Source organism: Nestor notabilis, unplaced genomic scaffold (genome assembly GCF_000696875.1).
Source record: "Nestor notabilis isolate BGI_N333 unplaced genomic scaffold, ASM69687v1 scaffold12086, whole genome shotgun sequence".
Classification (NCBI taxonomy): Eukaryota; Metazoa; Chordata; class Aves; order Psittaciformes; family Psittacidae; genus Nestor; species Nestor notabilis.
The window spans coordinates 21,863-36,784 of NW_009931508.1; the positions used below are offsets into that span (position 1 = coordinate 21,863).

The window sequence follows — 14,922 nt, forward strand, 5'->3', positions numbered from 1 at the left end:
TTTAAAGCTCATCTAGTTCCAACCCCCCTGCCATGGGCAGGGATACCTCACACCAGACCAGGTTTCTCAAAGCCTCATCCAACCTGGACTAACTGTTTAGTTTTAGTCCAGGTTATTTAGATTTAATTTTTTAATAGCTGCATGAAAAATACACAATGTATGTCCCAGGGGCAGTTCTGTGACTGCTGTTTCCAGAGTTTTGTGGGGTCTGGAAAAGGCAGTCACTGTGACTCACTCCAATGCAGTTTGCTGGCAACAGGGCAACTGCCATTAATGTCACAGATGGCATGCTGAATTAATCAATCTACTTGGGCAGCTTTTCCAGGGCAGCCTTTCCTTTTAAAGTAATTTTTGGAAAACAATAATATAGAGATAGTTGCTTCTACACTCTTTCAAAGAAGAAAGAAAAAAGATAAACAGAATCTAAACATAAATCTCTCCATGGTCATTGTTATGAAAAAGTAACAACTGACATAATCAAAACCTAAATGATTAGGTATGACTGAACAAATAAGTCATGTTCATTGCTTCTTTTTATAAGAAAAAAGGGTGAAGTAGCATTCTAGATTATAGACAAAGTAAATTAATTTAGAGTTTCTGAAAATTCAAAAAGACAAGCTACTGAATGCACATGGATCAATGTGCTATCCAGCATCCTCTGGTAGCTGTAATGTTAGAAGTCTGTCAAGCCAGGAGTAAAGCATTATTGGTATTGCTAAGATGTTATCACATAGAAGTTATTGCACTAAGTTGTTTTACTTTGAACTACATTGTGTTAGGCACACATAAACTAATTGGTCTCTGAATTTGGGTCTATCAACTATATTCCCAAAAAGTGAAACAGTGGAATTTAGCAGAACATTTTATGTGCAGACATGGTAAACGTTAAAAAAAAAAAAAAAAAAAAAAGAAAAGAAAAAGTTTTACTAAGAAGTTTCCTGATTTCAGTCTGGAAAGAAGATCACAAGAATAGCAGAATGGCACCTTTCCCAAACACTGAAGGAAGTCTTCCTGAATTACTCACTTCTCACAAGTGGCAGAAGGCTTATAGAAAGTTTCATCCCAGACTATGACTGATAGAAGTACAATATGATATCATAAAATATATTGAAGGTGAAGCAGAGAAAGCTGCAAAGTAAAAGGAAATATACCCAGTTTTTGCTGTAGATAACATGGGATCTATTCTAGGGACTGTATTTTCAGTTCTTAAATAGTGTAGAAAGATGTGTAGCACTGTTTTCTAATGACACCATATTATTCTGATTAGTTTCAAGGACTTGGGGGAAGACCCTGCTTAAGGTTTTGAGTAATTTGGTGACAAAATATCAGACAAAATTCCACACTGATAACTGTAATGCATTATGCAAGGAGAATTACAGTCATAACTCTATGTACCTAGCAGTCATCCTGAACTAGTATTACCACTTAAGAAACAGAAGAGAGAGAACCATTCATTGAAAAGGTCGCTTCACTGTTCAACAATGATAAAACCCCATAAATTTCATCCTTTGCAAATTAATCTATATCCTTTTCCTCTAATTTATTTCCCACTGGCAAGAGGATGGTCCTTGGTTTCACCTTATTCTTCGAGAAGCCTTATGTCAACTCATATGTACTACAGAGGAGAATTTTTAAGTCTCTCTCTTCTGAAAAGACTGCAATCTCTATGTACCACTCAGTTTTATCTCGTCTTTCACTTTAGTTAATCACTAAAGGCTCAAAAACAGTGAGCACAGCAATCTTGCCACAGACTACTGTACTCCATTCTTGGTGTTGAACTTAAAAATGTAAATTATATAACCAAGTAAATCCTATTCTGTAACCTATAAGCAAATAAATACTTCAAAAAAAAAAATTTTAAAAATTCTTTATTTTGGGTCTTACTTACGTTTTTGAATGTACAAGATTGGTAATACTGAAATGCCACTATTAAAATAACTAATACCTCTCTTTTTATACTTACTAAAGAGCATATTGCCCATAGAGAGGTATAAAACACCACACGAGATAATGAAAGGTGGAGCTAAATTTGAAGAGTTACCTTCCTAATGAAGATTTCCTGAGGGAAATTTGCAGGGTGACGTACACTGGACTAGATATTTAATCTTTTTTGTGTTTCTTCTTCAAAAAGATAGCAAGTTTATATTTAAAAATAGACTTACACCGGAATGATGTAAAAGTTGAAGAACTGGTCAGTTATTTTCCCAGAAATGTTGCTTAAATGGTTTCTGCATATTCACAAGAGTTTTTCATATCTCATGTTTATTTTTTGTATTTTGTCTAGAACTCCTACCGTTGGTCCCATTATTGAATTTCCAGGAAGTCCATCATCTCCAGGTGGCCCCTTGGGACCTGGATCCCCCTATCAAAAAAGAAACAAAAGCAAACCCATATTCATTATTTTCAGTTTTACTTTACTAAGTTTTACAGAAAAGAACAAGTATTCAACGCTTTGTGACAGTGACAATTACTGAGGTAGGTAATATGAAATCAGTTTTTCTAGAGGAAGCTTTTACTACCTTGATTCTGACCTCACTTATACTTTTGCTTCTCTGCAACTGTGTCAAAGAACATGTTCTCTTTTGATGAATAACTTCACAGCTTCAGTTTTCAACTGAAGGTTGAGTAGCATAATTCAGTCTGCATGGCCAGACACACATGTGCTTTCTGCCTGCTTTTGCCCACACAAGCAAGGCTGTATAACCTTGTTTCTGTCAGAGCACAAAGAGAACAGCAAAGAAATTTAAAGACAAGTGCAGACACAGAGTATGTTTAGAAACATGCAAGTGTGCAGCACTTCAAAATTGTGAGCTCCACAGGCTGAAGACTCAGGAAGAAACTTCTTTTTTCCCTCAAATACTGCCTAGTACAACTGTTTGGTAATCTTAGCTCTATCAGTGGCTTTTCTGGAAAGCAATCAGGCTTCAAATTAAAGTTCCTCATGTTATCCCCACACAGAGAAAAATCTGTCTCCTTCTTACTGTTTGATTTACAGGCCATAAATGTCTCACTTTATATTAAGGGTCTTAAATAGAAAATTTTGATTTTCAGTGAAGCTTGCAATTTTTAACAGTAGTGAGAGGGACAGGCAGATAAAATGTTCTATCAAAACCACCAAGCAGCTGTAACCATGAGAAAGGAATATGAGAAAAAAACAGCTGTCAAATGTTACTGTCTCCACATTAGTAATAATGGTTGTCAAGGGAAATAAAACTCTAGTCCCCAAACATGGGTGTTGCTTAAAATAAATAAATTTCCAGTGAACACAACCATGGCTGTTCAGTAGTTGTCTAGCAACCCTCCACTGCTACATCAAATACTTAAGAGATGTAATAAAAAGACCTCAGACCATGATAACTCCCAGCTTTGAAAAGCACATGGATTCCCTGCATTAGAAATTTGTAATGTCTGGCTTCACTATTGCAGATACCAGGATTTTCCAAGAACACAATTACTAGTAATCGTTTTATTTTCCACAGTGGAGAGAGAAAACAGACCTCTGTACCCTGTTACATTATTGAGCAATTGTCAGAAACATAGTAGATACGTCTTTAAACAAAGAAATTACTGTGGAGCTAAAGAGACAAAGTTTTGGGTATTTTCTAAAAATCAACTTGCATTTTGTAATTATCCAAAATACTTGCTTTCTTGCATCAGCCACTGCACATAAAACCCCTCATCTTAGTAGAGTGTGGAAAAACTCCTGCAGACCCCAGTTAACTCTGGATCCTGGCCAGTCTGCTATGAAAATGATATGAAGTATATTGAACCGAATAAAATCAGAATGAAAAAGGTAATAAAGTCAACAAAGTTCTTTTTTTCAGCATGAGTTTTATCAATAAACAATCTTGACTCCCTTAATGGTCTATTCAAAAAATGCCACACCAACCACAAAAATGTGAAGACAGCAGACCAGTGTAGTGACACCTGTCTTCATACAAGTTGTGCCACTTATATTTTCCTGAGATAAAGTTTGGATGCATTTTTACTCCAGGTGTACCCTGAGCTTCTTGCATTCCCTTCTTTCTCCTTCCTCCATGCACAAGCAAGTCCAAACCACATCCCATTCCTCTGTGATGCCTTGTTGCCGGGCTCATGAGTACATTGTATGAACAATACCTATATGTGCTTGGGGGAGGGGAGGGATATATATTTTTAAGGAAGAAGAAAAACGGAGATGAAATGTCTTCAGAGTGATAGGATGCACATTAGTGATTTCTCTATCCTAAAAACTATCTATCACCAAAGCTGAAAAGCATCAATTAAAGTTGAAGTAAACTGATACATTTATACAAACTGCAACTATTTTATTCTTAAAATAAAAATGTGGTGGTAGTGAATTTTCAAGTATTTTTAAAATCTTCAGAGTTATATTTACTGTTGCTGAATCTGCATATTTTACTTAGCAGGACAATTCTCACTCATTTCAAGTACATTTTCCCCATAGAAAAAATGAGATGGATGCAGCTCTAGCTACCTTATATATGACATTTCATTTAAACTAGTATCTACAGGCCAACTGTTCACTTGGAAGTGACATACAAACATTCATCTCCAAAAAATCATCTAGTTCAGCATATCTAGAACTATACACAGACACATTCTTGTAGGGATTTACTGCCACATTCAGGAAATCTTTGGTCTAAGAAACAAAATACATAGTAAATTCAAAACAAAACAAAAACAGAAAAAAAACTTCAAAGACACAACAGAAATGTTATAAGGGTTTTTTTTTTTTTAACAAATGAATTCAGGAGGCAACAGCACGTCCTAAGTTCAGCATCCTGTTGAAGGGCTCACAAACACACTTTGTTAATTTTTAGTACCTTTCAGTCCTTATTTCTAAAGTTCAGTCACCTTTGTTACTATAACAAGGAATTTTAACATCTTTAACATATTCTTTTGACAGTAATGTGCACCAGTAATCTTCCGGTCTCTGGTCTCCAGCAAACAATCAGGTAATCAATCACCTTTGGTCCAGGAGGTCCCCGAATAGATGATCCAGGGACACCAGCTGGTCCATTCTCTCCCAGTTCACCCTGTTACAAAATTGCATGACCTAGATTTAAACAATTTCATTTTCTGCACAAGTAACAAAAAGATTTTTTAACACTTCATATTATAAAAGTATCTACAATATAGATCTATCTACAATATAGCCAATATTTGGAAAAAAACATAAATCAAGTTACTGTTCTTGTGAAAGCCTGTCCACGCTTCATGTTTTAAGTAACTATTGGTTGAACTGTGTATTTGATTTTTTAACTTTAATTAATGTTTTGTGCCTGGCTTACAAAGCCAATACAATATCCAGAATGGTTGCATTATTTTGATTTCCTTATCATTCAGAGCACCACTTATTCACAAAATATTATAATAACAAATTATTGTTTCAAAGTAAAAATTTGCAAAATACTCATAGCTAGGATCATTCGGACAACTTTAATTTAGCTTCTCAGTCCTCATGCATAACTACAAGGTCTGTGATTCTATGTTTACCTATTCTTTTTCTCCCTGGAACTTTTGTGTCATTCAGGACAGGGGATGAGAATATTTCTGCTTTTCTTTTTTTCTGTTAAGCCTCCAAGCATAACATGCTTAAGAAATCTGTACATTACAAAAACCCCATATATTCTTTTACAAAATACAAAGTGGAGGAACAAGCTTACTTTTGGTCCAGCTGGGCCTTGTACTCCTTTAGAACCAATCAGTCCTTGGGATCCTTTCTCTCCAGGGTCACCCTGAGGAAAAACAAACCTCTTTATCAATCACAGACAAGATTCATTCCTAACTAGGAGATACATAAAAACCCATAATTACATTTATATATATATATATATACACCATAATGATGCCCATGACTAAATAGATATTTATATGCTAAACTCAAACTGAAATCCCACTCAGTTTTAGAATCTGCTCCAAATGTCCTAAACTTAACTAGGTGGGAGATAAAAGCTGTCTGTTTACTAGTAAGTACATCTTTCCAGGATTTAATTTCATATTTAGATATTTAACTAGTCACATAATTTCTCTTAGCTCCTCTCTCTCCTATCAGCATTCTGAGATAATTTGCCTTCTCTAACTTTAATGCAACCTCTATATTAAAATTTTAGGAAATCTCTACAGCTCAGTTAATTTAGGGTCTATGTTTATAGTCTGATTTTGCTGCACTTGATCATGCTAAAGAACACATCGCTCTCAAAACCTTTTACATCATCAGTTAAACTATAGTTGCTACTTTAAGACATAATGAATGAAAAAATAGGCCAGAATCTGAACTCTTATAAAATAAGTCCTTCTAAAGTTGTAGCATTTCTCCTGTGTGCATGTCAAGCCATACCTTTTGGCCTACATCTCCTTTGCTGGGGGGTCCTTCTGAGCCTCTTGGACCTTGATCTCCCTTCTCCCCCTAACAGAGATTAGATGGTTAATCAATTCTCATGTAGCTAATTTTATTGAATCAACAGACTTACGAGAAACAATGCTTGCATAAACACTTTACCCAGAAATGTCAGTAAATATCTGGTTAAATTTCTTCCTACAAAAAATGGTGTATTCTGTCTTCTTAAACCCCTTCCACCCTCCTGCATATATATTCCTCATTTTCACAACTCATTACAATTCATTACTCAACTGTAATAGTGCCATTTGCAATTGCATCAATATTTTGTGGGAGGAATTGTGTGCATATACTCATATAAAGAAGAGAAATGCTTACAGTTATCAGAAAAGGTCTTGGTTAACCGATTTTAAGAAAAACAACTTTTAAGAAGCAATAATTTTAAGCAACTTTGTAGCCAAAGACCAATCCAGGCAGCAAACATTAGCCAGAAACATCGCTCCAAATAATCAGCAAATAATCCACATATTATTTTCTACTAAGGAAAATTATTATTTATGCATAATATAAATCAGATTAGTATATCAGAATGCCTGTAGGTAATTCAGAAAGTGAAAAGGAGATCAAAATGAAGTTTAAAAATTTCTGATTGGAGCTGTTGATGGTCGTGGCATTACAGAGCCTGCTGTTGATAGGCATACCCCACTATTGTGAGACAGCTTCACATGTGCAAATAACTGCTGTAACATCACCATGCTACCCACTGCAAGCATCAAGCTGTTCTCTGCACTGTCCCAAATACCCAATGTAGCTGCTCAGTACTAATATTTTCACGTATAATGAATTACAACAGTGAAGGTGACAGCACTAAGTCGATCATCAGAATAAAGGGAATATGCAAGTGAAAAATACCGCAGCATTACCAAATACAAAAGTCATCTGTAACTTTAACCCTATATTTATTGTAACTGATGTTTGACTTCTGATACACTGGGGTCTTCTTGAGCATTTACACCGTGGGCGATTTCAAATATTATAAAAATAATTAAGCAGCAATAGAAACGCTACATATTTTTCCACAGCAGAAGACTTACTGACTCAGGTGTAGCTTGTCAAACTGGTATTTGCACTGCCCTTGTAGGTGAAAAAAATGCAAAGTTGCATTCTTAATAGATGTTTATTACAGCTATTCAGATATCTTCTGATTAAAGACTTGCAGTCAAAAAGTGCTGATTTGCTTACTCTGAATCATGTTCAGTTCATCAGTTCTACACATTGGCCAGCTGCTACCCTCATTTAAGAGCTGCACAGTAGCAGAGCATGGAGGGACCTGGATTCTCAGCAGCAATTAAAGAATCAGCCAAAGAATTGAGAATTTGCTCGCTCAGCAGCTCATTCTATTTGGAAAGAGTAAAATTAAAACCCTCTATTTAACTTACTCTAAATTGACTATTTTGGGCACTCAGTTTTGCACTCCTCTAAATTCCTTTCCTCCATTTTGAATTTATGCTTCTTTTTCCCAATGTGGCAGAGCATCTCTTAAAATCTCAGAATTTCCCTTGGAAACAAGCAGCCCTGGTTTCAGCTGTTTGTGATGGTGTCTGTACCAGGCTGACAGGTTTCAGTCAGAGTTCACCACCCTGCCAGACGCCCTAAGTCACATCAATGTGAGCATGACTTCTTGGTGTCAGGAAATATCTGAATAGGCTGTGAGGAACAGGCTAAAGGTACAACCTATCTGTTCTCCAAGAAGGTTGTGAAGTTTAACAGTAGTCAACAGCCCACAAAATGCAGGGCAGCTAAATCGGTTGAAGATTCAGATGAAACATCTCAACTAGTCCAGTCCCTTTTCCCTAACAGAAGTATTGGCACATACCCTCCTACATGATGAACTCCTTGACATTGCATACCTGCAAATAATAGTTTGTTCTTCTTTTGTCTACACCTTTTACATGTGGTAAAATATATTTCCTTTCTTTTTTTCCTGATTTTCCAGGATCTCCCTGCACTCCTCTCTCTCCTGGGAGTCCTGTTAGACCTGTATCTCCCTTAAAGAAGAATAAATAATTATATCTGCATAATTCAAGTCTTTGTTCTTTGTCTTTGTTCTGTAAAATATACCTAACAGTGTGTTAAAAAAGATAATTAGTTATATACAATATATTTGCTCAAATAGAGGTTGTTATTCCCAGTAAGTTAAATACTCTATAGAGCCAGTAATTTTTCTATTCATACAACCTAAAATAAGTATTTTAAATTTCTTTCCAAGCTCCTCACCTACTTCTTAAATCTTGGGTTTGTATTAAATAGATTTACATTCATTCAGTGAGGAAAAACAAGATTGAATGCTGTTTGTTATTCTGAAAGATGATTGAATGCTGTTTCTTATTCTGTGCACACGAACAATATGATACAAATGTGATTTACTTGCAAATTCAAACATCTGGGACTTAAGGAATGGTCAGCCAAAAATGCCTGAATAGAATTGTTAGAGACTTAACACTTCGCTGGCTGTACAAATGGGTGTAGGCATTACTCCTAAGACTTGCCACAAAGCGTTGAAACTATCCATAGGAACTAGTCCTGCCACGTACTTCTTCAACTATCCTGGGAAAAATCACCCACAACAAGATGCCTGTGTCATCTTACCTAAGATTTTCGAAGCCCTACTTAAATCATTAAGGACATGGTATTCAGACTTCAAAATGGCAGCTGAAGTCTAAGCTGCAAGTGTTTAGTGGCTCTTCTAACATGTAGGCAGTATGATCACCACTGTCACACAGACTGGGCTTTTTTTCTTTATCAAATCACTGCAGGGGAACAGAGGTAGTAACGTTTCTAACAGGCTTTAGAAATACCTCACAAGCTTAGAAAGCTCCATTCCAGTTATGGCTGCAGTGATGATTTTAGGAGACAGGATGGGAGCTTTAGCATAGCAGTTTGCATTTAAAAGCTAAAACTGTGAAGTTAAGTGAATATCTATCACTGGAATTCCTTCTTATTTTGCTCATAGTCAATTTATACCAAAAATCTTCTACTTAGCTTATCAGCAACTAGTGAAAGAATTAGAAGACCCTGTAAGGAGCAGTTACAAATACAAATAGGCTCACTTTCAGTCCTCGTACACCAGTTCCTGGATGTCCTGGTTCTCCTTCTTGTCCAGGTTCACCTGGTTGACCCTAGTGAGAAAAAGTCTTTTGTTTAACAAAGAGACACAATTTAGCTTCAGTAATTTCTATATTAGCACTATTTCACTAACTGGTTTACACACAGAATTGGACTTGATGATCCTCAGGGGTCCCTTCCAACTTGAGATACTCTATGATTCTGTGATTCCATAGTTCTAAGTGGTCAAGTTTTCAACCAAGCAGTTTTAACTGGAAAATTCTGTTCTTTAAAAAACCCAGTCACTTGTGAGATTGCATCTATTTTACTTAACCTTGCAGTGGGCAGAAAGTCTAAGTGAATCATTCCGACTTTCTCCTTTTCCTTTTAAAACATTTTCTTTTTAGACTTTATAACATTAAATCAAAATTTCTTTGGTCACTGAATAAAAAAAGTGAGCCCAAATAAATATCAGCACTTCTGCTTAGGAGAAAGTTTTACCCTCATGATTCTTCCTTCCAGTTGTTCTGAAACAGTTAAAGAAATAGGAATTCCATTTTCCAATTTTGATTTTAAAAATACTTTTCACAATAGGAAAATTGTCCTCATACATAACATGTAGCTACCTATTTTTCCAAAAAAAAATTAATATTAAACATTGCTGCTGTAACTGCTACTTACATGCCAAAGAAAATTATTGTATTTCTCCCTGCTTTTGCTACAGTGACTAATGTCTTCCTTTTGTACATCAAGGTGATTACAAAGCACAATTCTGCTTTACAGTTCATCAGTTTATTCTGCTTTCTTTCCTCAGTATTTTAGCAGTTCCCCTTTTCTCTTCTGACAGTGTTCACCAGACACTGTATTGCTAGAGGTCTGGGCTTAGGTCTGGGCTTGGACAGCTGTAATCGTTTACCCCACTTTCCTGATCTCTTCCTACTCTCCCTCCTGTGGTGCAGTATCAGCTACTAAGTGCATTTAAGATCCTTTTTCTGTTCTAGTGTTTCTATCTTTGGTTTTGGTTCTTATGACGACCATAGAAGGCTGAAGGACAGGCTGAAGGCACGGTGGAACTAGCCTTAAGTCTGAAAACCATCACTGTTTTACAGCTAAGTTGTTTGGTAAAATGCTTTACTTGAACACAATGTGTATATGGCACCAAATTAAGCTGATATAAACATCTCTGAAAGATGCTTAATTTATGAATTTGCCTTCATTTAGAACCTAAAATCCCCATTCACAAAGGTTAAGGGCTGACGTTAAGCAGAAGCCATAGGCTCCACCTGGGGAACACCTTGATAACATGGGTAGTTTCCCCTCAAAGATTCCAAAGTGGACTGTTATCTCCAACAAAGAATTACATTTTCATCTCATCAAACAGACTCTTGAAAAGCCTGGCAAAGATATGTTGCTTGCTGTTTCTTGTTGGTGCTATTTTTAAAAAATAGTATGTGAATCATTACCTTTGGACCTGGCAGACCAAAACCTTTAGATCCTTTTGCCCCAGGGTTTCCTTGTGGACCCTGTATACCCTATAAGGTAAAATAAATGAGTTAGTGCATTACACTCTTCCACATCTGAAATTCATCACATTTCCATCTTTCAGTTAATTATGATTTTATCTTATCTTCAAAAGAAAACCATTTCTATGCCTGTGCTCAGGCTTAGTTCAGAGATCATGGGTTTATTTGTCTTTTGTCACTATCCTCTGGATTTCACTGATGCATCCAAGTGTAATGAGAATTACTGCTTAGGAAAGTGCCTCAGTATCTGCATTTAAGCCCTGATGCATAGCATGGTGGAAGCATGAACACTTCTTTCCAAAAAATAAAAACCCAAAAAATCTTTTGGGATGTTTCAATTTTCTCTATCCAACTATTAAAGGCTGTGTTCAAGATTCAAAGGGCTTGGAATTCAGAAGTGATTGATTCTTACCTTGTGGAACTGTTATCTATAATATGTCATCATCCAAGCAACCCGTCTGATTTATCTCCCATGCAAATTATTATGCAGATTAGATCAAATTTCTGTTTGCTTGATTCTAAGACCATTCAGATCACTTGGAATCACCTGCATTTACAAGCTTTGCCTAAAGACTGGTTTGATACTTTTTAACATTAAAAATCACTATGAGATTTTTAATGTCTTCACATCAAAATCAGAGCTCTGATAAAGCATAAAACATAAACTACATGCAAATGCTCATTACACGTCCAAAATGTAGACTTACCTGGCTTGCAGGATTGCCTATTCCTGGTGGTCCTGTTGGGCCCTGTGGTCCTGCTTAGCTTTGTTCACTCTATAAAAAGAATTTCATCAAGCCAAGGGAATTAAAATTGTTCTGGATCCCTCTTTGAGGGACTGGGCACCAAAAAGCTAACAAATTTTAAAAGCCAGAGTGTTCCTTTGCCTATTCCATGTCCATTGGATTAGGTGACTCAAAAGGGTTTTTTACACTTTACAAATATTTAACTAAAATTTAAAATATTTTAACTACAGTATTTCTGAAATAAATTTAGGAGGAAAAAGTCAATTCCTTCCCTCATACTTCCAGCTGCATAGAATACACTCCTTAGTCCATCCCCCCGCCATTTAACATTGAGAGGCTCAGCTCCTTGATAGGTAGATACAGCCTGTGGAGCTGCACGGAACAGAGTCACTGTTTCTTAGATTCCAGGTAAAACATACCTTTGTATTGTCATGATGTGTGAACAATTCATCATTAATTTAACTATAAATATAGTTAACTATGGATATGATTAGAAAAATATTCTGTGCCTCACCTTGTCTCCTTTGATTTGTTGACCTGGTGGTCCAGGAGGACCAGCTACACCTTCAGAGCCCTTTTCACCCTAGAAATATGTGACAGTTTTGTAACTATATTTGGGAATTTATGAAGAACATCTTAGACAAACTGGTCATCAGAATGTGGTTAGTGAGGAAAAAAGTATTCCTTCACAAACAAACAAGAAAAATGGTCAATGTAATTGGCAGTATTAGAAAAAGCAATTCAGTTACAATTCGTTAAATGCTTCATCTGCGTTCACTGTGTTGTTGAACACAGGACCTCGGAAGGAGAAAATGAAATACTAGGAAGAAGGAAGCTACATTTTGTAAATGTGATGATATGTTCATTAGTCAGAGAGAGTAGTTTGGAACCTGGTGCAAGAACATGACTAACATCTTTCCCATAAAAGGAAGAAAAGCCTTCTTTGCTTAGTAGTTCAAGGCTCTAGAGAATCTTGAAGCCACTAAAAAAGAGGGATACATTTTGAAGGGAAGCCCAGTTATGACTGAATCATAAATCTTTCCTTGTTTGTACTTATGTTTAAAAAAGGGAATGTTCACATGTAGTAAGCTAGCAAGTGCCGTTAATGAGATAACTGTCCATAGAAACTCATACAACCCATGTTTCAGTTTCCCAAAATGGCAAGGCAGAATGAAAACAGTTCCTGAATGTTTTCTTTCAATACAGAACCCAAATAGCTAAGTAGTCTTTCAGATTATTTCTCTCACTAATGCTACCAAAAAAAGGTATCTTATTAACACATAAATAGGAGAATCATTAATTTACCACTGATAGAGGGACTGTACAACTTTTTTGTAGTTATCTCGATAGAGTTTCTGAACACAAAGAGCTATTCAGAAGACCAAGATCCATCAGCTGTTGTTTTATACCAGTGGAATGACCAATGATCTTAAGTAACTTAAGACACTACTGCAAATGTGACCCACAATGTTAAAAAAAGAAATTTCCATGAAACTACCTTTTGGCCTTGAATGCCCTCTCCTGGGAGACCTCTCTCACCTGGCAAACCATCAGGGCCACGTGGTCCCTGTAAGAAAAGAGAAACATATTCAGACTATACCAGAAATTCCATTTTTATTGGCATTTTGTCTAACTTAAAAGCCTTGTGACACTGGTAAGCAAAAATGCTCATCTGGCTGAGCCCAGGCAATTAAAATGAAGTGTAACAACCCTTAATTAGAGAATTTACATTAGAACAAGCTAATGCTGAAATGGTGTGAATTATATAAGTAATGTCTAAAGATTGTACCCTTAAAACTTAAATGAACCTGTAGATTAATTTGTAATATATTTACCACTGTGAAATTTATTCCCTGAAATTTCATACAATTTCATTATTTCATAATGAAAATCCTTACTTTGAACATAGTTTTTTCATGCAAATACCAGGTTAAACATACAAAATTAGAGAATGCTAATTTTGCTTTAAATAGGTACAGAAATAACTATCCTTGTAATGCTTTCTGTTCTTCCATGAAATTCTACTTTCATTATTTAAAGCTAACAAAGAGTTTTTAAAGATTGCTTTGATTAAGAAAAAAGTTTCTACTTTTTTTTTTTGTGAGAAGAAGTCTTTTGCAACTACAGAGTGACTTTCATAAATACTATTAGAATGAATCTAACATCCACTCACATTCCTGTCTTCTTTCAAAATCTCTGAGATTTTTAATGAAATACACAAGAAAACCATGCATGTCATAGATTTCAGGAAGCAAAAGCAACCAATGAGCACCAAGTCAACATTACAAAAATGTTGCTAAAGATCTGTAATTCAGAAGATAAAGATACAATTAAAAGCATATAATTTGGGTCTTTGTTTTCGATAGAATCCAAATTACACACAGGAGTTGAGGAATGTCTCAACTCTTGGATTTTTATCTTCCTGAAATTTGATTTTAGATGATTTTTAAAGATTATTCTCAACTTTAACAAGTTGGTGTCCAGCTATTTATATATAACTCCAAGTCTTTCTGAAAACTGGATAGTGTAATCCTGCTCACATAGACCAAGCAATTTTTATCTCCCCAGAACTTCTTTGGACATAGTTTTATTCTCCTGCTTGGGCAACCCACATGCAAATACTGCTGCAGTGTTGGACTGGCATAGCCAAACACACTTTTGCTGCTCCAGACTAAGTACAAGGTGGTTTACAGAATCAGTAGCCAATACAGCTGCTACCAAACAGTTGCATTTACTAAGATGTATTTTATTACCTTTTCATCTCCACTGCATGTATCATTGACTTACAGGTAACCCTGGCTCAGCAATTCCAGGAGGTCCTGGGAATCCAATTTTACCTTCTCGGCCCTGAGCACCCTTGTGAAAAAAAAATAAAAAATAAATATTACAAAGTTCAGTCCTAATTCAACTCAACACTTTTGAAAAACATAACATTCACATATGGATGACTTAATGACACCAGAAATGTCTGAAATCCATTGTATAACATCTCCTGATGGGGGGAGGGGGAACCAAAAAACGTAAATAACAATTTAGAAACATTTGAAAGTACCAACGTCAAATTTTGGAGCATTAGATCGTATTCCCCCATGCCAATAGCAAAGGTGTGTTATCACTTTGCATAGGGATAACTGCTGAAAAATGCAGGACTTGAGAGATGACAATGACAAGGGAGTGAAGTCAGGCTAAATTTTGAAGCAGGAAT

General features: G+C 35.9%; 1 protein-coding gene across 1 annotated transcript in view; it reads right to left on the reverse strand.

The window, feature by feature from the left end:
- The window catches only part of LOC104406835 (collagen alpha-1(XXVIII) chain-like), a gene marked incomplete at its 3' end in the record, with an annotated part of 54,944 nt that overhangs the window by 21,654 nt on the left and 18,368 nt on the right, over positions 1 to 14,922 (reverse strand). The window contains 11 exon segments of the mRNA XM_010015939.1: positions 2,294 to 2,362; positions 4,971 to 5,039; positions 5,670 to 5,741; positions 6,344 to 6,412; positions 8,296 to 8,391; positions 9,454 to 9,522; positions 10,912 to 10,980; positions 11,679 to 11,747; positions 12,232 to 12,300; positions 13,216 to 13,284; positions 14,505 to 14,573. Of these exon segments, the coding sequence (XP_010014241.1) occupies positions 2,294 to 2,362; positions 4,971 to 5,039; positions 5,670 to 5,741; positions 6,344 to 6,412; positions 8,296 to 8,391; positions 9,454 to 9,522; positions 10,912 to 10,980; positions 11,679 to 11,747; positions 12,232 to 12,300; positions 13,216 to 13,284; positions 14,505 to 14,573 (789 nt within the window).